General features: G+C 37.9%; 2 protein-coding genes across 3 annotated transcripts in view; one reads left to right on the top strand and one right to left on the bottom strand.

Moving 5' to 3' along the window:
• The window catches only part of MED23 (mediator complex subunit 23), a 43,289-nt gene extending 35,484 nt beyond the window's left edge, over nt 1-7,805 (bottom strand). For both annotated transcript variants that reach the window (XM_054569972.1, XM_054569971.1), the window contains exons 1-6: nt 7,524-7,805; nt 7,158-7,189; nt 6,916-7,003; nt 4,429-4,553; nt 2,841-2,952; nt 1,340-1,438 (exon numbers count right to left, since the gene is read on the bottom strand). In XM_054569972.1, coding sequence (XP_054425947.1) covers nt 1,340-1,438; nt 2,841-2,952; nt 4,429-4,553; nt 6,916-7,003; nt 7,158-7,189; nt 7,524-7,571 — 504 coding nt within the window. In that variant the 5' untranslated portion in view covers nt 7,572-7,805. The remainder of the gene's footprint in view (nt 1-1,339; nt 1,439-2,840; nt 2,953-4,428; nt 4,554-6,915; nt 7,004-7,157; nt 7,190-7,523) is intronic.
• A 12,901-nt stretch (nt 7,806-20,706) lies between these two features.
• Nucleotides 20,707-24,329, top strand: part of ENPP3 (ectonucleotide pyrophosphatase/phosphodiesterase 3) — an 84,068-nt gene continuing 80,445 nt past the window's right edge. The window contains exons 1-2 of the mRNA XM_054569975.1: nt 20,707-20,911; nt 23,857-23,932. Of these exons, the coding sequence (XP_054425950.1) occupies nt 20,834-20,911; nt 23,857-23,932 (154 nt within the window). The 5' untranslated portion in view covers nt 20,707-20,833. The remainder of the gene's footprint in view (nt 20,912-23,856; nt 23,933-24,329) is intronic.

A 24,329-nucleotide genomic window follows, 5' to 3' on the forward strand; every position in this document is an offset into this window, starting at 1 on the left:
TGTTATTTTTGACTAATTCCTTTAAATGAATTTAAATATATTTGTTGTTATTATTGATCCCTTTAAATACAACAACATATTAAAAAGTAAAAATATTTTCATTAATTTCTTGGACTTAAACTATAGCATAAAGGAAGTCATTTATATGTGAAAAATCTCTAAAAATGAAGATTAATAAACAATGAAATGGCCCTGGCTGGTGTGGTTCGGTGTATTGGGCGCCAGCCTGTGAACAGAAGGGTCGCCAGTTCCATTCTCAGTTGGGATGCGGGCCTGGGTTGCGGGCCAAGTCCCCAGCTGGGGGTGTGGCAGGGGAAACTGTCGATATCTCTCCCTCTCTTTGATGTTTCTCTCCCCCTCCTTCTCCCTCCCCTCTCCTTTCTCTAAAAGTAAATAAATAAAATCTTAAAACAAACAAACAACGAAATGGATTGCTGATGGTTATTAAATAACGTTGAAAATGCTTTAAATATTGGTAGATTATCTCCAACAGAAGAGCAACAGACCCAAAGTAACAGTTCTTGCAACATTAGTTACAAAACACAAAGGTCTTTTAAGTGGTCCATAGGCTGACATCTTATAAAGGTTGAAAATACTTTTATATTTATATTTTTACAATTAAAAATGAATTAATTAAAAAGTAAAATAGCATCTTTAAAACTAAAAGTGGCCCTGGCTGGTGTGGCTCAGTGAATTGAGTGTGCTGGCCTGTGAACCAAAGGGTACTTGGTTCGATTCCCAATCAGGGCACATGCCTGGATTGTGGGCCAGGTCCCCAGCAGGGGGTGTGTGATATGCAACCACACACTGATGTTTCCCTCCCTTTTTCCCTCCCTCCTCCTCTGTTTAAAAATAAATAAATTTTTTAAACATTTAAAAAAAAATTCGTTACAAAAACTACAAGTGATTTTGGGTACACTCTCCATCTAAGGGAGCTTACCCATGCTCTTGGGCTTGCATCTCCTTAGCTCTAAGGGTGCCCAAGAGACCTGCAATGGGCAGCGGCAGCTTGTCCCGGACTCGCCCCCTGAGCCTGTATCCAAGGCCCCTTTTCCCAGCCTCTCCAGTGAGCCAAAGCAGCCCCGCCACGGCTCATTTCTCTCCCATAACATTTCTAGAGCAAAGCAGCCCCGCCTGGGCTCTCTCCTGTTGCTTCTTTTATCCTAAGCCCTTCCGTATTTCACTGTCCCCAACTTTAATAAATGTGTTTTTTTAAAAGTGATTTTTTAAGAAGTAAACTAGAACATTTCACAAATTACATAAGTTTTAAAAGCACATAACTCCATAAAACTACTTTTTGGAGGCTATGATCAATGCACTGCAGACATGTTTAAATTACCTCTCTTGCTGTTAGAAGCTGCTGTACAACAGCTGAGCTCACTGTATTAGGAATTGTCAAGATTTTCTCTAAAATTGCTTTTAAGAGATCTCGAACACCCTGATTGAAAAAAAAAGCCATTGGTTAAAACTAAGTAATGTTCCCTGTGCTAGTTAAGCATCTAGTTTCAAGATTATAACACTCAGAAAAAAAGTTTCCTTCAAGGTTACACCTTCAAGTTTTCTGAATCAGAGTTAATATTCAAGTCCCGAACATTAACCCCAAGACATGAGTCGTGTTCCAAGACAGAATTCTAAAGGATGCCTTGTCATATGAATGAACAAAGAAAGTCACTAATATATAAAAATGAAACTTTCCACACTCTGCTAAGCTTTTTTGACCTTCATAACATTAAGAGTTTCTATTGTTATAAAGGCCAAAAAAGCTTGATTTGGGCTTACAGACAGATACGTATTTCAATAGAACCTGTAAACAACCTGAAAATATGGACAAAAATATTAAACTTTCTGGCAGATGACCCTTTCTGCTCCCTCCCTTTGGCATATTCTAACTTTATTCTCCGTTCTCATCACTGCATACCTTAATCCTTCCAATTTATCCAACAAGGCTATTCTGTTAATCATTCATCTCCTTATATCTATTACAAGTTGCATTATTTGAGAGCAGAATCTGATATATAGAGAAGAAATTCAATATACACTTACTGAGTATAAGCTATGTGATGAATCTTATAGAGAAAACATATACATGAGAAATTTAAAACACAAAGCATCATATAAATAAAAAGGCAAAAACTGCATATTAACTTGCTAAGGAAACTGAAATAAAGAGAAAATAATCAGAAAAAGCTTCTTAGAATTATTTTGTATTAAATCATAATTCATGTCAACAGTTATCAACTAAGTCATTTTAGATTAGAGAAAATACAGACATGAAACACAGGGTCAAGCATTGGCAATTCTTTCAGAAAGGAAAATAACAAAAGTGGCTTAAATGAACCAGAATGACTTTTGCAGCTATTGAAATACTGAGCTTTATTATGAGACACAATGAGAGTGTATGTATATGCTATTGTTTTTGGTCAAGAGCAGAGCACCAAAGAAACTTGTTAAGAAAGGACACGTGTGCAAGGAAGGTCAAGGTGGAGGTGAGGCGGGGCTTGCTCCCTTCCGTGGTTGATGCCTACATCTCTTAGTTCTGTGTATTCCTCCCCAAAGCTTTTGTTTGAAAGGGACCCCGACATTGTAAGAAACCTAAAGTCTGCTTGGCAAATTCCCTACTCACCACAAAAATGTATTAGCCACCTGCATATTTATGTTGGGAGGCGCGCAAGGAACTGTAGAAAACAATGAGTAATTTTAAATCCTTTTAAGAAATAAGCAACACAAAACAGATTTAGTAAATGTTCCCACTTCATTGCTCCCATCTGAAATTAAGATATATACAACTGAAAAATTAATCTGGCCTGAAAGCAATTATTTTTATAATCAGGAAAATATACCTTATAATCCACTCCACCAATTATTTTCCGAACCAGTTTAAATGTTAAGGCCCAAAGCTGTGTTCTTTCCCATTCAAGAGTATCAGAATTTATTAAGGATTCACAAACCATCCTAGAAAAAAAGAATACCCATTCCAATTACAAAGACAGAATTTTGCAAGTTCTCTAATAGCCAGGGTCTTTATACCCTGGATATTACATTTGTCATAGTAAGTATCTTTCATAAAAGTACATTATTCAAGCACACTTTTTAAAAATTGTGTATAGTACTTTACATATTTTACTTGTATAAGAAAATAAACACAAAGTAGAACTAAATAATACTCACTATATTTTTACTAAAAAGAAATCTATCTAAAGATAGATGGTTAAATGTTTGCCATCTATCAGCTTGTGGTAGACTGTATATTTCCAAGACGGCTACAATAAGATTTTGATACTCATGCCCTTTAAAATATGTCATTGATATTCCTCCTGTGAAAAGGCTGGAGGAGAGTCAACATTCTCTACCCTTAAATTTGGACAGGCCTAAAACCATGGCAAAAGGGATGCTGTATGACTTCCAAAGCAAGATGATACAGCTTCTACCTAACCTGCTTTTGAATGCTTCCTCTTGGAGTGCACCACGCTTTGAGAAAGTCCAGGTCACATAGAGAGGGCAGGTGCAGATTCAGGCCAATAGCCCCAGCGAAGGTCCCAGATGACAGCCCAGCACCAACCACCAGACATATAAACGGGGAAGTCTTTATCATGACGCTAGTCCTAGCTACTCCCTGACTATAATCATGAGGCTCTGAAAAAAAAAAATGTCTAGGAAGCCCAGTCAACCACCAGTAACTCTGAGTGTTAATAATAAAATGATTATTATTGTTTTGGGACATTAAGTTGAGGTGCAACAAAAGTAACTAGAACAAGCTCATCAAAGTGAGTGATTTTAGCCTCTGGGCTGAACGGCAATGCCAGCCTGTTTTTAAGCCTTTAAATATACAATTTGAAGAATACTGTACCCTAGCCCTGGCTGGGTAGCTCAATTGGTTAGAGCATCATCCTAATACACCAAGGTTGCAGGTTGGATCCCTGGTCAGGGCACATACAAGAGGCAATCAATGAATGCGTTAAAAAAAAAAGAAAAAAAAAAAAAAGGAACAAATCAATGTCTCTTTCTCTCTAACAAAAATTAATAAATAAAAAAATTTTAAAGAATCTTGTATACTAGAAACTAAAACCCGAGATATTATAAAGAATTCTTGTTTTTTATAAAAATTGATTGATTTTAGAGAGAGAGGAAGTTGGGGGGGAGAGAAAGAGAGAGAACGAGAGAGAGAAACACTGATTTGTTGTTCCACTCATTTCTGCATTCATTGGTTGATTCTTGTATGTGCCCTGACCAGGGGTGGAACCTGCAACCTTGGTGTATTGGGATGATGCTAAAAACCTACTAACTACCTGGCCAGCACTGAAGGATTGTTTGTTGAACCTAACGTCCTTCTTCATTTCCTTATCCTTTTATAAAAATCTTGACCAATTTCCAAACATTAATTAAAAAAAAGAAAATTCTTTGGATTGTTCCCACCTGCCACAAACATACCTGGGTGGAAGGAGACCAGTCTCGACTGCCATTGCTAAGCAGTCATAAAGAAAAGAAATTCTTTTAGGACTATGCTGGCCATGAATGAATTTAACAATCCACTGGATGCATTGTTCATGTGATTCCTGGAAAATTAGAAAATGATTGTATTTTAAGTTTAAAGTTCTATCTTGTAACTAACAAATGGCTAATACTATACCTGGGAGTATATCAAGACTGTGACTGAGATACTGAACTATAAACGTTCATGGGTAAAGACAATTTTTAAAAAATAAAAAAATTCAGATTTTGTATTTTACTTATATTAAGCTTAAAATCTTACAATTATATAGATTAAACTACCATCATTTTTATTACATGGGACCTCCAAAAGGAGTAAGAGATCATTAACATATTTGTGGACAATAGAAAACTCCTAACACAGACCGTGTAAGCTATTGTAAACAGAGACCTATCCAACAGCAGATATCAATATTCCTGTCGCTGAGGGAAACATTCATTATGGGTTAGTACATTAATTAGCCTCATGAGAATTTAATGTGAATCTAATCTGTAGGAGCTCAATCAAATATGAATCCAATGACATAATGAATTTCTAGACTTATATAACATGAAATCTGATACGCAGATATAGTGCCATATCAAAGTCTGTCTTCTAGGATACCCTTGAGAAGAGCCTATGTCCTGTTCCTCTGCACCTCCACTGCCCTCGCACATACTTCGATTGTTGAATGTATCCTGCTGATTTAGAAATATCCATTTCCTTCCCAGCTCCCCATTAGAATATAATCTCCTTTGAAGATAAGGGCCATACGTTACCTCATAACATGTTTAATGAATTATTTAAAATTTTAACTATTTTGGAAAGATGTTCAACATCACTCAGAGAAATGCAAAATAAAATTATATGGAGATAACATTTCTCATGTTTTAGATTGGAAAAGATCAAAAAGTTCTGCCCTGGTCAGGTGGCTCAGTTGGTTGTCCTTAGCACTGTCCTTTCCACCAAAAGGTTGTGGGTTCAATTCCCAGTCAGAGCACATACCTAGGTGGCAGGTTTGACCCCCTATCGGGGTGCATATGGGAGGCAGTCCTTCAACATTTCTCTCACATCGATGTCTCTCTCTCTTTCTCTCCCCCCCCACCTCTCTCTTCATCACTCTCTAAAATCAATAAAGGAATCTTCCATCAAAGATTAAAAAACCCCTTACCACTCAATTATGAGCCTATTGGGAATGTATACTCTCATACATTGCTAATCAAAGTATAAATTGGTGACCCTTATGGAAAGCTATTAGGCAATTTCTATAAAAATTACAACTATATATACCCTCTGACCCAGCAATACTACTTCGAGGAATTTGTTCGGTGTTTGCACATTAATATCATTCATTTTACATTGTTTAAGGTAGAAAAGGTAAGAAGCAACCTAAACATCAGGTAGAGGGAGTCTGGATAAATAAAGAAAGGCACAGCCAAAAAATAGACTATTATGCTGCAAGAAAGGAAGATAGGCTGAAATTTTAACTTTTAGTGGATTTCTGTAGAAATTATTTTCAGAATTTATTAAGAGGGAAAAAAAACCAAGGTGCAAATGAACAGTGTTCATAGTATATGACTGTTCTGTAAAAATCATTCTACATGCATAAAACACTTCCAGAAGAAAACAAATTGATCATACTGGGTGCAGACCAAAAAAAGAACAGGTAATTAAGCTAAAAGAGATGAAAGGCAAACTGTTAATTGGGTCCACCTTTTTGCACTTCTTGCATCTTGCACCATATGACTATATCATCTATAGAAATAGAATTAAAAGGTTTTTTAGAAAAGCGAATATTTTACCACTATGTGATCCACATCTGAGTAGCAAGTCTTACCACCAGCACCTCAACTGCAAACATTTCCCTACCTATCAGAAATCATAAGAAGAAAATGCATCACTGGAACATGAATTTTTTAAGGATCACACATTTTGTCTTTTTCAAGGATACATTTCCTGGTGACTGTTCTTTGTAACTGTTTTACTGTTCTTTTCCTCGTTTTTATTAAACCTTTATATCCTTATTATAAAATCACTGTATCCTTATTGTGGCATTTCTGTATATTTAATATAGTATCTTCATTATACCGTGCCAATTCTTTGGATGAGAAAATAAATGAAATTTTTACCCTTTATAATCTCTAACACATCTGTTTTCTTTCAAGTGTACCAAATAAATCAGAATAAGTTGCAAATGGTGTTATATAATCTAACATGGGGGAGACTGTTAACATCTCACACTGCGCTGTCATCGACCTGACTTCTTAATACAGGTTCTCCCCTGGAAGAGTACAAATTGGAACAAATGGAAACCTGAATGGGCAAATAAAAGATGATAATTTTATCTTTCCCTTCCCAGTAAACCTCAACAGTAGCATCAAAATAAATATTAAAAAGAAGGGGTCAAAAATCATCAGCTGAATAAGTATTAAAAATGCAGTACTCACCTGAGGAAGACCACCCCAAAACTGTCTGAAGGCCCCCAAACAGCTAATTAGTTTTGTTTTTTCATCTTCAGGGGTATCCATAAACATTCTATAAACAAAAATCACGTTATTTGCCAGTAGTTTGAGAAAGGTCATTCAACACTACCAGAATAGTTACAAACTTCCAAGGCAAAACTACGGGAAATCGTACAAAGATGACACCTTCACGTTAAAACACAAAAATCTGCCATGCAAACACTCACCCAGGGAAAGCCTCTTCTATAATTTCTGTTTTCTGTAAAAAACAAAAGAAAACGACGTGATTTTTTTTTAAAAGAGGGGCCTCCTCGAGCAAACAATTACAATGTAACATCGCGCAAATCATCCTAATCAGCTCCGTGCTAGAAACTAACAATTTCTGCCTAGCCTATCACAATGGGTGTTGTGGATTTCAAAAGGACTTAGAATTTGACAGCAGTTTGAGAATCGCTAAACCTCTGCACACACACACACACGGTGTCACAACAAAGGAGAGGCTGCGAGAGGTTGTGAGTGCAGGTCCCTTGATCTGCTGCCCCAGGTTCTCCCCCTCGCCCAGCCGGCGCCCTGGATCCTTGGCGTTCACTCACCACCACCTCCTCAAAAATGCTCTGTAGTTGCGTTTCCATCTGTACCATCGCCCCCGCCCCCCTGGGCGCCCGGCTCGAGGCCGGGTGTCAGGCCAGAGCTCCGGCAATAGACCAGCAGAAGGGCGGAGACGCCCGCAGGAATCCGCAGGTAGATAGGGTCGCTCTCCACTTGAAACGCTCAGCTGGGAGAGTCCTTTCTACGGCCCAGCCAACGCTCGGGGCCTGCACGGAAGCGCCGGGAAGTGCCTGGCGCTCGCTCATTACCAAACCCTCAGAAACCAGGGACCCAGCCAGATGGTTCCGCGTGACGGGAAGGGCGGTCTATGAGCCAGACGAGAGCGCCCCCAAGTGGAGTCTCAAGCCTAAGTTACCCCAAGGCGTTGTCGGCGCCAGGTCGCCACCTCCCGGCTGGAGGAGGATTTGCTGCAGCCTGCAGGCGATGTTTCTGCGGCAACCTGAGTCAACCTGAGTCAACCTGAGTCAACCTGATGATGTCTGAGCTACTGACTTGTAGCTCCGTTTGCAGCTTGGAAGCGGGAGTTGAAACCACACTTTCCCTGGCCACAGGGACCATATCTTCTTAACTATGGTAACCCTAGTACAGTGCTGAACATACTGCAGGTTTTCAATGAATATTGAAAAGAAGTCATCATTGCTTTTTAATTAGAATAATAATACACTTTAAATTATAATAATCTAAAAATAATTATATTTACCAGTTACTGAATACCTATAACCTATTTGGTGGGGGTTGGGGTCGAGAAAGGTGACAAAGAGGAAGGCTCATTCCATGGCATGGTCAGAGCAGATGTCTAAGTGCACTGACTGGCGTGCGCTCCACCATTTTATTTCTTCAAGCATCAGTTTGACAGATTCTGGAAACCTAGTCCAACTTTTTCAAGCTGATTTAAAGTCCTTTTCTTTATCCTTGTATAATACCTTCGTGCATAACTAGTAGAGGACTTAATTTATGGAAATTTTTTCACCATTCGCTCGGTGCTAGACATGGTGTTAGGTATTTAATGAATTTTTTTAAAAAAGATCTTTAAATATCCTCTTTTCTTTTTTCCTTTTTTCTTTCTTTTACAAACTCTTGTGTGGAGGGCTGACTTTCTACAGCTCGCAGCACAGGAGCTGCTCTGCTACTCTGCTAGTAGAAACCCCGACCCAGAAGCAGGTCATCTACAAATGGTTTAGCGTTAATGAATTATTGCACTAAGCAGTTTTGCAGTGTCCAAGCTAGATGAACGACAGAGCTAGAATTATTAAAACTCAACTTCCTTAACAATCCACTGTTTTTTTTTTGTATTTTAAACAGATTCTTATTGTGGATTATCTTGAATCAGAGACTCCTCTAAAACAGTTTTCACCTACTATCAAGCATATTGTCATGCTTTCACTCTGTTTCCAAATCATTGTATTCTCAGCAAGTACCAGCCAATTAAAAAGGTAAAATTAATTAAAAGGTAAAATAGTCAGGAAGGAATTATATTTTTGTCATAACCAAGTACACACTAGTATTTATATCATGCTTGCTGATGCTTCAGTCATTGAATAGAAATTGACCATTTCTAGAACCTCTTAATGTGTCTTCTTTGTACACTAAATTTTAACATTGATGCATAACTTCTTACAGTGAAATGTATACATTTTAAATATACAGATTCATGAATTTTGACAAATATTTACACTTGTTTAACTACACCTCTGTCAAGATATGGAACAACATTCATCACTCCAGAAAGTCTCTGTTGTTTCTTTGTACTCAACCCTCCTCTCAAACACAAACCATTAATTTATGCAACCATTAACTAGTTTGCATGTTCTTGAAGTTTATACAATTGGAATCATGCAATATGTATTCTTTCATGTTTATTTTCTTTCTTACGATATTGTATTTTGAAATTCATTTATGTGTATCAGTCCATTGTATGAATGTACTACAGATGACGTAATGATTCATCAGTTGGTAGTGAGGACTTTTATAAGAACTTTAATTTCATAACTTGTGGTCCAATATTTGGAATCTTTTTACATATTGTGGATGATAAAAAAGAGTTCTATGGAAAGAAATCTCACAAGCTGGGCAGATCATGGTGGGCAGTCATGTCCCAGGCCTATAACTTTTTTAGTGAAAGGTTTTAAGCTAGACCTGTCCATTGTTTTTGTGCTTGTAGGTTAAGATACCTTTGACATACCAGAATGCCCATGGAAGGGGTATTAACCTCAAAAGAACACATAATCTTGTTAACTATCCTATAACCCAACCTCTACCCTGCTTTTTTTCCCACCTCTATGTAATCTATTCATTATGTTCCCCCATAAATTTTAAATGCATAAAAGAAGCTGCAAAACTGTTCTTCTGTGGAGTATAAGAGAGCTTTCTGCCAGCATATGTCAACTCTTATAAAAATTCTCTACATGTTTTTCACTCAGACATTTACTTGGCAGGATTCTGACAAAACCTACCCAGGGCCACCTTGAAGTCTGGGACCAAGTGCTAGGCACAAACAAGGGCCCATTGTGCCCCATCGCTATGCATCAGGTGACCAGGGGTGAGTTTCTCTTGAAATTCCAGGCATTTTTGCTTTAAGTAGCAGGTTATGACTTTATCTGATTTATTTTTAGAAGATCCTGAGGTGGATACGGGTTAAGATAGCCCAGGAAAAGGGGGGGGAAAGGAGGTTCTTGCTTTTAATTTTGGCTTTTTAATTGGATTATTTAGTGAACAAAATCTTTGCTGGTTAAATGAGATACTGAACTCTCTTTAGCTCCAAAAAGAAAAGAACACTTGCTTTTGAACCTAAGTATCAGTGATGTGACAATAGTGCTGTAAATTCGGGATGTGACCCTGAATGTGGAGAGGCAGAGACGGGCTCTGCAAAGTGTCCAGAAGTGTCCAGTGCAGTAGCACAACCAATCCTGGAGAAGCTGGAGCGAGCCCTGGGAGAAGGCCTGATCTCCCTGGAAAGGGTGCACCCCAAGAAAGAAGCCCAAGAAGGGGACCTCTGCTTTGGAAAGTCATGATTTGGGCTGCATTGGGTAAGTTTTTGCTTTACTCGGGTTTTTTTAGGTGACTTTGAATCTTGGGCTTGCTTGAGAGGGTAAGGCAGTCCTCATCTGGAGATATGCATGTAAGGACGAGTTTTCCCTAAAAGTTTGTTCAGACTCTACAGATCTCAAAATTAACAGGGGAAATCATCCCTCCCAGGCCGAAAAGACCCACCATAGCCTCCCATATATGACCAAGATAGCCAAGGTTCTTTAATACTTCTAAATTAATCTTTGTGTGCATAATTAGAAAAAGTTAGCTGTAAAATTAGGCAAAATGAAAGGAAAAACAAAAGTCTTAGAGACTATTTTAGAATTTAAAAGGCTTCCTCTCCAAAGCTAGAAGTAAAAGGATTTAGATAAATGGATCAACCTATGATATCTTTTAGGTGTCAACCAAATTGAATTCTTTGTGGAATTAAATATGTCTGTCCTCAATTTAAAAAGAGGAAGGTCATTTGGAACTTGACTCGTCAAGGACACATATAAATTTGTAAATGCTTCCAAAACAAAATTTGGATCCAACTCTTCTGTTTTTGTCTGTCTGTGTATGTCTGTATATGTATGTTGTAAGTGCGAGATAATTCCCTACCTCTGGATAGTATTGTTAAAACTAATTTAAAGGCGAGTGCTTGTAAGGATAGGGTATTCTCAAATTCTCAGAAATGCAGAAACTAACTCAAATGCTTTTCAAGTTCACATGATCTAAGATTAATCCCTAGTAAATAAAAGCTAGCTTAAGTTTGCATGTTAGTAATTGACTTTTACACCTATGAAAAATGTTTCTAGGGGTTATAAAATTTCCAAGCCCAACCATGTTGATTGATTAGTTCTTAGTTTGTATTAGACACTAAGATTTTAAGGGTTAAAATCTCAATATATGGAGGAAAACTTCTAGGGTAAATTGTATGGGTAAACCATGGTTGTAAATTAAATGCATAGTTGGGGCCCTGGGAAACCAAGGTGACCACTAGTTCTTCCCGGGTCCCTGGCTTCCGTTTTTCAGATTTCGCTTCCCTTTATACATCACAGTGCATTTAAGCTGGACTTAGATGAAGCAACTTATGAGCTGACATTATTGAAAGGAGATATCTTACACCCTTGCCAAGTTCTGCTAAAGTCGAAAATGTCAGTTTGGGAACTGCTTCCTCTCACAGTGAGCTCCCAAGAGACAAAGACTTTAGATATTGATTTTTGGAAACGACATCAAATAAAAGACACTCTTCAACCTTCTTGGAAGGGATGTTATCAGGCGCCCATCCACAAATGGACTTTGACCCCTGTCTAGGAACTTCAAAGTCTCCTTGAGGAAAAGTAACCACCAACGGAGGTGGACAGCTAGCCCAAGGCACTGACAAGGCTTATATAGCCATGGATGGATGTTTGTGGACGAAAGGGGCCACATATTCAGGGGGGGCCTGTGTGGGCAGCCTTACTGCGTTTGTACTCAGACACCTAAAGTAACCACTGAGGATGGTTTGAAATTAGTACATTTTAACTAAAAGCAATTCTTGGCTGGTAGTTATGTCCTAGGGCAGTGTTTTCCCCTAGCAAATGTCAATCATTACCTATCCGTCTTTTGTATATAGGATAACATAACTGATAACATGCCTTTGGAGTAACAAAATAATCCCCCTCACCCCTCATTGTTTGCATCATGGTAATTGTTGGCTGTTAACTATCCTGTACCACCTATGTAAAAGAAGCATGTGTCTATCATTTTACTTTTTATTCAATTCCAGAGGTTTTTTTCACTTTGCTTTCTCCCACCTCCCTAATCTGTCATCAATGGATTTCTTGTAACCCACTTACAATATGTCTTCTTTTTTTTATTGTAATGTATAAAATAAGGTGCAAAACTGCCATTGTTATGGAGAATTTTCTCAATCCGTTGAAGTTTTGCTTCCCAGCAGTTGTCCTCAGTTTGGTTCAGATAAGCTCATAAAAATTCTTACAGGTTTCAATGTGTTTTGCATTGACATACTGAACTCAGAATATACTTTCATTTTTTTTTCTTTAACTGTTGCTAATGATATTCATCATAATATTACTTTTGTATTGGGCTTTTCTATATAGTCCAACCATTTATGATTGCTGAACATGTTTAAAATAACTTCACGGCTTATGTAAATGTTATACTAGATGCCAAATACAAAAAAATGAGAAGGCAGCAAAATTCAGATCATGATAGTTTATAAGGCAAAAAAAATCCAGAGTGTTTTTTTGCAATAAAGGCCATAAGACCTGACTACCACCCGTTTACCTTCACTTACCTTCCTGGGAGAAATTCAGCCTCAACACAGACCCCTCCCCCAGGGGTCAACGAGACCAAGTCACTGAGACTTCCTAGGAATGGGCCCTCCTAGAGCTGTGACACCACACTCTCTTACCACAAGGCTGACTATCAATGTATTATTCAGGTTATTATTATTTTTAAAGATTTTATTTATTTATTTTTTAGAGAGAGGGGAAGGGAGAGAAAAAGAGAGGGAGACAATCATGGACTGGTTGCCTCTCACATGCCCTCAGCTGGGGACCTGGCCTGCAACCCAGGCACGTGCTCTGACTGGTCAGCGGCCTTTTGGTTTGCAGGCCGGCACTCAATGCACAGAGCGACACCACCCAGGACTGGTTATTTTTATTTTTTATTTTTTTTAACCACAAAGGGGCACTGTGAACAAAAATGGTGTTTTATGGAAAGTAACCTCATAGGATGATCTGATAATAAATTCCTAACCAGGCAGGTCATGGTGGATAGTCATACCCCAGGCCTATAACTTATTTAGTGAAAGGATTTAAGCAAGCTCTGGCCATTCTTCTTGTTCAATTTGTTAGTGAAAAGTTTTATTTATTTGTTCGTTTGTTTATTTATTTATTTAAATACTCACCTGAGAATATGTTTATTGGGTTTAGAGAGACAGGAAGGAATGGGGAGAGAGAGAGAGAAAGAGAGAGAGAAACCATTAATGATGAACATCCAATGCAAGCATGTGCTCAAACTGGAAATTGAACCCACGACAATTTTGGTATATGGGATAGTGCTCCAACCAGCTGAACCACCCAGCCAGGGCTTTAGTGAAAGGTTTTTAAGCCATCCCTGTTCAGCGTTCCTTTGCTGCTGGGTCAACACACCTTTGAAATGCCAGTAGCAATACCCCTAAAGGCAGTAACCACCCTTAAGAAAGCACAGACCCATGTAATCCAATTCCTGCCTTGCTTTCTCCCACCTTCATATAATCTTCCTAATGTTCCCTTCTTAATTTCAAATGCATAAGAGAAATTACAAAACTGTAATTTCTGCAACATTTTAGATCTTGTTTCCGGAAATTGTCATTTTTGGCTCAAATAAACTTATAAAAATTCTCTACAGGTTTGAATATTTCTTATGTCAATACATCTTACTATGAAAAAATGAGTACTCAGTGTTCCTAGATATCCCTCACATTTCCTGCATCCCAATCTTACCCATGTATCAAAATGTATTGGTTAGGTAATTACAGACTACTTATTGTTTTGACCCTATAGCTATTATTCACGCATTAGCAACACAGTACCTTGTGATTCCATTTTCCTTTTCTGTCAAACTTTTTATTTTGTTTTTGGAGTTAAAAATTGTCTAATGGTTTTTCCTTTGCTTCGTTTTGAATGTGTCTATTGCTAATTCATCTGGAAACCTCTGCCTGAGGTGTTAATTTCCTCTCAGGAAGTTCAGGCACACAAAGAATTCACCTGTTTTGTCTTCCTCTTGGGGATATCCATCCTGGAATCTCTGCCTTTCTCTGCCTGTCTGGACTGGCTGCTTTCCAAATCTACCTCCCAGCTACTGCCCAGGAATAGCATCTGGCCATTCTCTTTCTTCTCTGCTATACACATCTTTTGTTAGCTCAGTTTCATGACTTCCTCTTCCTCAATTTACTCTCTTGTTTGGAGATGGAAGAATGCATATTTTCTATTAACTTCCTTAAAATGACTGTTTCTTTCTTCCCAATCTTTCTTTTGAAAAAATTTAAACCTAGAGAAAAATTGCAAGAATTTTATAATCAGCACACATATTTTAAATATTTTACATTTGCTCTTTCTTTGTCTCTTCTCTCTTTCTTCTTTCCCTCCATCCTCCTTCTCTCTACTAATCAAACCTCTATGTGAACGATTTGAGACTTATTTACAGATAACTTCACCCCTAAATATTTCACCATGTGCCTTCTGAAAGTTATGCATATAAAACCTGACTTTCATAACCATGGTGCACTTATCACAGCCAAGAAATTAAACAATACAACACTACCATGTAAAAGATAGTCATACTCACATTTCTTCAACTGTCCCAATAACATCCTTCATTTATCATTTTTTGTCTTCCATCAAAGATCCAATTAAGGCTCTTGCATTGCATTTAGTCATTAGGTCTCTGTTCTCCTTGAGTCAGAGCAGTTCACTAACCCTTTCTTTCTCCCACTTTTCATAAAATTGACATTTTTGAAGGTTCCACACCAATTTTTTTTTCAGGATATCTTTCAGTTTGGATTTATCTCATTTCCCACTATTATATTCAAGTTAAACATATGTTATGCTCTATAAGTCATGTTGTATCAAAGAAGTGCTGTCTCTTTGCCTTTGAGATTCTGACGTAAGCCTTATAGAAAACATACATATGCATATATATATATATATACACACATATACATGCACATATATGCAAATAAAGTTTGTGCATAATTTCAAGTGTTTCACAGACGTTTCTTTGAAGCCTATTCATGCAAGTGCGTGTAACTTGACAAAGATGGTGCTGTAAGCACAATTGCCATGAGAGATGAGACTCATGCTTCCCCTGCTCAAAAATGTGAACATTTTCTAACTGCCCTGTCTAGTAGAAACCATAATTTTTTCAGGAGGTTGTATTTTACTTCTGTAAAAATTATTCCTTTATCGTTACTTTCATCATACTGATCCTTACATGTAAGCTGTCCATGTTGCTAAAAAAGGAGGCCATACGTACAACGGACTCTCCTTAATATTGTGCAATTAAACTGTGGCTGTTATTTCTGACGTAGCAAGACATTTTGTTTTCCCATTGTAGGCACACACAGTGTCTCTTTAAAAGGCTGCTGTATCCCTGGCCAGGTGGCTCAGTTGGTTAGAGTGTTGTCTCAATACGCCAAGGTTGTGGGTTTGATCCCCTTTCAGGGCACATACAAGAATCAACCAACGAATGCATAAATAAGTGGAACAACAAATCAATGTTTCTCTCTCTCCCCCTTCCTCTCTCTCTAAAATCAATTAATAAAAAAATAAAATGCTGCTGAAGTTGTAGAGAATGTAGCTCAAATGGTAATAAATAGTGACAGTTTAAAAAATAAAATGCTACCTCTTAAAGTACTGCTGTGGGCTGACTTGTTCCCCTCAAATTCATATGTCAAATTCCTAACCACCAGTGTCCCAGAATGTGACTGTATTTGGAAGCAGAGTCTTTAAAAAGGTCATTAGGTTAAAATGAGGTCCTAATCTAAGATGGCTGACATTTATCAGAAGAGAAAATTGTGACAGAGATAGACACGAGGCAGGTTAATGCACATGGAGACAACCATGTGAAGACAAAGGAGAAGGCAGCCATTTGCAAGTCGAGCATGGAGGCCTTAGAAGAAACTAGCCCTTGATCTTGGACTTCTAGCCTCCAGAACTGTGAGAAAATAAATTTATGTTATTTAAGCCACCGTATCTTGGATACCTTATTATGGCAACCCTAGAAACTACTATAAGTACCTTTCTGAATCCTCTTAGAAAATTTTATTATTTTCTACTGCATTCCCCTAGTACTTCATTATTTTCACTAGTATAGCCCATATCACATAGTATTGTGGTTAAAAATATCTGTTTCTTCTATCAGACTAAAGCTGTTTAGAGAAGATACGGAAACTGAACATTTTTGCATTTCCAAACACCTGACATAAAGTCTGGGGCTTGGTGGTACCCACTTATTATGTGTTACTTTGGATTGAATAAAGGCATCTAAAGTCCCATTACTTCACAGGAAAGGCTTCCTTTGAGGAAATAGCTATTTCTGAAATATTGGAGGTAAAGAAAGATTTAGATCACATACAAAGTTATCCCTGTAAGGTTATTATAATTTATAACAATTTGTTTCACTAGATGTTTATGTGGTAGACTTAGAGCTCCAAGGTTATTCAGCAAGTGCTCATTGAATGTCTTCTAGATGCTGGCCATTGTGCTAGACACTGGAACAAAATGGCAAGCCCAAGCTAACCTAGTCCTGGCCTCTATGGTGCTGACCTGGCAGAGGGGATGCAATGTGTGTGTGTGTGTGTGTGTGTGTGTGTGTGTGTGTGTGTGTGTGTTGCAGGGAGATGGTTTGCAATGTTTTGGCAAATAACCCAGTTTCTGCCAGGGTTCAAGAAGTAAAATGAACCCGCAGCCTATACCTTCATGAACTGGCACTTACAAAGGCCCAGCCTTGGAGAACTCAAGTAGCATGCTGGCACTCTGGTTTTAGAATGTCTCTTCTGGAAAGATCTCTAGAATTTGAATCATGAATGGGGCCCACTTCAGAACATTGAAAACAAGAAGAGTCTGCTAGAGTCTAGGAAACTTTTGGAAATAAAAATATTTCTGAGTTTTGAAGTGAACAAAAGATGGTTGCTAGAATTCTAACACTAGTTGGGCAGATTGCTGCACTTGATGGCAAGTAAGAGAAGTAGCCCTCCAAGGCCCATGGCCCTGGAAGTGTTGACTGTAATGCCACAGGAGGCATCAGGTCAGGTTCGGACTGTCTGAACCATTAGAGGTGCTAATGTGTGGTTGAAGTGACAAGCTAATGCGGGTTTCTTTGGTTAAGTTTAGTAGTTGCCAGGCTTTGAAACTTGAAAGAATTAAGGGGATAGATCAGGGATCCACTACAAAGGGCCAGTTAGTAAATCTTTTAAGCTTTATGGGCCAAGAGGCAACACAAAGGTATTATATAGGTATATGTATGAAGTCAAAAATGTGTGTACTTATATAGTAAGAGAGAAAACAAATTTTCATAAGTTTTTATTGATAAAATTCAAAATATAAAAGTAGAGTATCTCCCCCCAATAAGTTTTGGGAATAATGTTTTCTCTGAGGGTCTAAATTACTGTTCCCTTTCTCCATGTTGATTATAAATTTCATCTGTGCTCATTAAAAATGAGATATTACATATCTCATCTTGGAAAATGTTTTTCACATACATAGATACTGCAAAATAACTGATACCAACACATAAGCATTAACTCTATCATTTGGATGTCTAATAACTGAGACACTTAATTTATATTTCAATTTCAAAAACTTGAATCCTATAGTCCGTACTGAGATTTTGCCTCATCTCTTTCTATATACCATTACCTCTAGGCTTGGATTTGTCATTGCTAAAACCTCGCCCACCAAGGCAGCTAGCTCTAGACTCAGCTTCAATATTGGATCTCCCCTTGTCAAGGACTAGCATCTGTTCTTCCTATACCAACTGCTTTCCTGGTTAGTGTTCTGCTTGCAGAACATGCTCATCAATCTCCCTGTAGGTTTTTCTGCCTTTTTCCTATGATGGGCCCTGTATTGTAGTTGGCCACCTGCCTACCCAACCCTACCATGTCATTTGAGCTCTCCATGCTTTGTTGGACTCTTTCCTGCTGCTGGACTTGAGCCTAGTATCAGCCTCACCTCCACCACCCTTCTCCAGGTGTCTACTTCCTCTGAACTTTCCCCATCTGGCTTGCCCAATTACCACCTGGCTTTAGTGCTAGAACCAGGAAGGACAGGTTGATGAAACTTAAGAAAGTAGATGGTGGCAGTCCCCTTGGGCTTTCCTGAGATAGCAACAAGTGATTTTTCTGTGACTTACAAAAGTTTCTTGAATTCTGCGGACACAGGGACCTTATAAAATATGAAAAATATTTATGATTAGTGGGGGATGTAATGTAACAGTAGCTGCCTTGCAGAGCACAGGTGTTCTTGGCAATAAAGCATTAAAGTATGCACAGTGAAGGTTTCAGAACCCAGAAGGTACAGATTGTTCTAAAGTTAAGGGGAAAGGAATCATGAAGTTTCCAAGGTTCAGGTAACTTCGAAAGTATAAGCTCAAATCCACATGACACAGGCAATCTATTCCAAAGTCTAAATTGCATGAAGGGTGCGGATTTGGCTGGTGTCCAATGCTCAGGTGAACAGGTAGGAATGTTTCTCAGATTTGAGATACTTAAAATAAGTTGGGATTTAGGGTTCAGTGATGGGAACTGCAATAGCAGAAAATATGACTAGAGACTGGGCAATGCCAACATTTCTACTGTACCTTAGGTAGATTCCCTGAGGTTTACTCATTTCAGGACCTGAAGGACTAAGGTATTTCTCCATTATAATATTCAAAACTTAGTAATTTACAAATAATATGAGATCATCTTAAAGAATTTGTTGTCAAGAGTCAATGAACTTATAAGTTGCAGAGATAAAACTATCAGAGGCCCACAACGGTCTTATTTAGTATTTTGTGTGTGTGTGTGGGTGGGTATGTTTAAGTGGGGTGAGGGATGCTGGTAGTGTGGGAGATAATAAATTACATTGACAATTACTCCCTTTGGGTCATTTAAACTGTAAGAACTTAAACTATAAGAACTTCACAGCCACCATTTACTATAACTCTCTTTGGCTTCATTGCTATTAATTTAGCTTCTTTCATCATAAGTATGTTGTAAGCAGTTAGACATACATGAGCAGAGCAAAGATGACGGACCAGGTACAGAAGGTCCCCAGGGTGGAAAGCCCCAGGTGCCTAGCAAGGGGCAACACTGGGGAAGCAACCACTAAGGTAACATTTTCTCCCCTGGCATATCACTGATCGTGTGGTTTGGACCCACTGACCTTTCATATCACTGGCCATGCAGTTTATACCTCCTGACCTTTCCTCCTTAGAGATAACTTCTAGGCCTCAGATGTAGTTTAGCTCCAGGATCAGAAAATTGGCGAAGCCACACAAGCAACACTATGGCTGCTTCAGGCTCAGCTGTGATGACTAATGTCCCTCTGCCCTGCTGCTGATGATCAGTGGAGACCACAGCCCTGAAATGCTGGAAAGCTGATGAATAGTCTGCTGAAACTCTCCCCTGAGACCTCCTCTGAGACCTCCCCTAAGATTCCCACCTGCAAGAGAGATAAAACCCAGAGGGCAAAGGACCCAGAGCCCACTCTCCCTCTGGGTAGCATGCTCTTGCCTTTCCCTTTTTCCTTTTCTTCCCCCACAGGCAGGCACCTCCTAAACTCTACTAAGGCACCCCACAAGACTTGCAACCAGGGGAGCAGCAGGCAGTGGCAGCTTGTCCTGGGCTAACACCCTGAACCTGTCTCCAAGGCCCTCTTTTCTCTGTCTTCCCAGTGAGCTAAAATAGTCCAGCCTAGGCTCTCCTGTTATTTTTTCTATGCTAAGCCCTTTCTTGTTTCACTGTTGTGAGTGTGCTTTTGCAGCAGCCAATAAATTCTTGCTTTACTGCACTTTTCTCTTGACTGAAATCTTTCCTTCAAGAAGACAAGAACTGAAGTCTCGTCATTTTGCTGGTAGCAAGTACATGATTCTATAAATGTAAGAAAATCATCTGTTTAAGTGGTTAATAAAAAGAGCTTTGGCTATGGAGAGTTAATTGAGTAAATACTTGATTTGGGATAAATAAGATACAAAATTTAAATAACCAGAGTCTTACTTTACTCATTAATAATATAAGGATAAAATGTTGGTAAGGGATATTGTTAAGTTTGACAAGAGATAATATGTATAAAACATGTCAAATTGTGAATAATATAAAACACAACATATAATTATCCCATAATTAAGTACTTTGCATTGGTATAGTAGAGTTGGAATTATTACTATGGTTAAAGCACATTTTTTAATGTTAGTTTTCAACTATGACATAGAGTGTATGTAAATATTTAAACTCCCTGGAGTATCTGTAAGGGGGTTTTTTGTTTTGTGTTTTTAGTATAAACCAAAAAGAGAGAAAGCACAAGTTATCTACAATGTGCTGGACATACACATTCTCATCTCTACAGCGATGTTATTACAACTTTTTTCTTCCCTCTTGATTGTCCAATCACTAAAGGTCTGTGATCCTCCCAAAGAGTTAATAAGTCAGCCACGTATTAACTGCAGCTGAGAAACTGCTGCAGTTTCTCTTTGCCAGCCTGGAGAAAGGAAGGAGTAATCTGTCACTGCTAAAACAGGTTTATGCAGCTAAAAACCAATGGATTCTCTGATGACTTCACCAGAGGAAGAAACTGTTAAGAAGAGCACTCTTAAGAAATATAAAATAATTTGTATTGTAAGTACAGCTTATTTTTTATTTTAGTTTATGGTAGCTTTGTGTCAAATGTTAAATGTACACTCTCTTCATACTTGTTTGTGTTACTATTTAAATATACAGTTATAAGTAACTGTTCAGTTTTATAACAACTCTAAGGCAGTTAATAGTGTAATTCACATTTTACTAGTAAAAAAATTTGAGCAATAACGATGAATATTTTATCAACGTGAAAAGTCCGGGTCTGCGCCAGAACACTTTGCAGCATTTCTTTTAGTATGGTTACAATTACTTCCCAAGTTGATCTTTTGTTGCATGAATATTTTAAGACCAGAAAGAGAGAAATTAAAATCACTGTATCTTATATCCTTTGTTGGACTCTTGATTTTACCCTGTTTTATTTCCCTCCTAGAATTCATCTCTTTTCCATATTTTCTTTTTCTTGTTTTTCTCTGTCCTAAAAACAAAACAAACAAAAAAACAACTACAACAACAACAAAAAAACCCTTTTCTTGATTTTATTACACTCTTTTCTTTCTACCATCAAACGTTCAGGAAAAGAGGCGCGCTTTCTATTGCTTTGTTTTTTTCAGTCCTCAACCATTCCTTGTTGTCCAGTTTTGCTTTCACTATACTGAAGTTACCCTTTGAAAGTTGGTCCTCCCCTGTCCTGCTCCAGTCTTTATGACAACAATACATAGATATTGCTGAGAGTTTTCTCATTTTGAATTATTCTCTCCTTCTGTTTCTATGATGGCATTAAAATTCCCATTTTTATGACTTTTCTCCTTATCTGCATTCTTGGTTGACATCTTTCTTTTCAATTCAAAACAGTCTTTCACCAAGTCATATCTGAAGATCTTCAGATGATCTCATCCTTTCTCTTTTTAAGAGGCATATTCTGAACTGACAATTCCAAGTACCTTGCTCTGAGCTCTCCCTGAGTTTCTGTCTCATAATTTCAAGTGCCTACTTGCTGGCCCCTCAACCAGTACCTCAAGCCAAAACCTACCGCATAATTTCCCCACACTTATCCTGCTGCTGTGTTTTTTCCCAAAGTCCTTACTTGAGTCAATGTCACCACCATTCTCTGTCACTCAAGCATTGTTTCTAGGAATAAATAAGACAATGTGTATAAGCATTGAACCCAGTGGTTATAGTGAAGTAAATAGTGAAGTTCTTTTATACTTACTATCCTTCTGGGAACTTTGCAGAAACTCCTTTTAGCTCATATGCCATTCGTTATATTTATCATATCTGTTACATTCAGGCAATGATAAACTCCTTGGGAGTAAAACTTAGGCATCATTTATATACCTTTGTATCCTTCTAGAGGTTTATTAGTACATATGCTAGAAGCTCAATACTTTATAATCATAATTTCAAAGGTACCCTAATGTTTCCAAATTTTAACATTTCATTAACATTTTTTTAAAGGTATCTACTATGTTTACAGCACTCTTTAGTCAGCCAAGCTGAAGCCCAGTGTTGGATTCTCAGTGATTTTTGGAGTCCCCTTTGCACTTTGTAGATAGCATGAGATAGTTTGACATACATAGGCATCTCAGTATCAAGGTGCTTATTCAGAATTACATATTTAGAGTAAATAATTATATGAGATTAAAAAAAAACCCTTCTTACTATCAAGGAGCTTACAGAGCAATGCAGAGGGAAAGCCATAAATATATAGAGCAAGTACAAAGTCAGCTAGATGTTGCTTATTTTTCCAGTAAGTTTGAACTGCCAAGGACTAAAGATAAGATGTACACAGAAATATATCAACTTGTAAATCTATGGTGCATGAGGTTTATCATAGGAAAGCTTCCCAGTGTTTTATTTCCTTGTAGTAGTCTCGGTCTTGACCCCAGTGGCTTTTGAGCATCATAACAATGTACTAAGTGCTAATGATGTTATTTAATAAATGTTTCTGTTCACCTTTTCCTCTCCATCGTTTGCAATAAATGAACACCGGCAGGAAGGTTACTGACCTTTGGGTGAACTTGGGACTTAATATGAGAATTATTTTCACTAGATATATTAATTTTTCAGTCGATTTTTAGAATGCAAACAGACAAAAATCCAATAGTTTATGTAGGTCTTCATTGGTGAAGCAAATTTTGATGTAGGGTTTGTTTGTTTGTTTTTTTTTCATGAAAGTGATTTATAAAAAAACACAAAAACTATAGCAAAGGCCATTGGGATTGTAAGATACTTCCTATGTGATCTGTGCATCTGTTGCATTCATATTCTTTATGGCAATATATAGTATTCAGACTCTCATCCAATTTGCTTATCATTGGATTTAGTAGATGGGGAAAGAAGTGAGAGGGAAGAATTCTCTTTAATTATACCACAGTTTGACACTAGTCCTAGCATAAAGTCCACTTCATTGAAGAGCTTTGTCAGCAATGGTGATACTGAATGGTACGCACAATCTTTGGTCATATAGCTTCCAAGTTACACTACATCACTTTTGTTTGAGCTGCAAATCAAAGCAGATTATATATCAGCTAATTTTTTGGACACTATGTTACATATGTTAAATATTCTCATTTTCTTCTGAACTGACAATGAGGGGGAGACTGCACGTAAGAACGAGGTAGTTAAAGACTTCACAGTTTTGGAAGGTTTTCTTTAGATAAATGACCTTCAAACAGTTGTCTAGTTAAGAAAAAAAAATGAGCAAAGGTAGATGGCTTCCATGGTTTCATGTGTTTAATTCAATTTAGGATTCAGCTAAAAGGGACTAATGTATTTAAACTTAAAGATCTGTAATAATATGTTTTCCCAAACCTTTCTTATTGTCTGGCATTATATAAAATTATGTGCCTCTGTCATTGTTGGATCTGGTATTATGCATAACCAGAACACTGTATGGCCTTAAAATTTGTGGAGGGAAGCAGTTATCTGGATCTTTGTATATATCGTTTTAAATTGTAAAGGTCACTTTTCATTTTTTGTAATAGGTTCTTCTCGCTTTGTTGGTGATTGTGACACTTGGATTAGGCCTGAAACTTGGACTCAGGCAACTAGATGAGCAAGGTATACCCCTCAGTGTTTTCTCAAAATATTTCTTAATTTCTTCTTTCTCCTCACCTTCCCCTGTGAAAACTTGCGCCCTCCTCCCTCTCTCTCCTACAAGTAGTGCCCTTCTACTAGGCTCTCCCTCTTCTAACTCTACTTACCAGGAGCCCATCTCTGTGATTAAGCATTATTTGCTGTCATTTCTGGACTTTACTCTTCACCCTCACGCCTCTGCTCCTTTGAGAGTCATACACGTCATTCGGTATTTTATCCTCACTTTTCCTTACCTTCCTTAGAGGACTTTGATAACTGGATTAAAGACCCCTGACCCAATTCCTACTCTAATCATGAATATCTGATAATCAGCTGGGCCTCAGGTCTCTATTGCTCCCTTTCCAGGACCTCCTGCTACTTC

Source organism: Pteronotus mesoamericanus, unplaced genomic scaffold (assembly GCF_021234165.1).
Source record: "Pteronotus mesoamericanus isolate MK-2021 breed Mesoamerican mustached bat unplaced genomic scaffold, CSHL_Meso_final contig_20, whole genome shotgun sequence".
NCBI classification, from domain to species: Eukaryota; Metazoa; Chordata; class Mammalia; order Chiroptera; family Mormoopidae; genus Pteronotus; species Pteronotus mesoamericanus.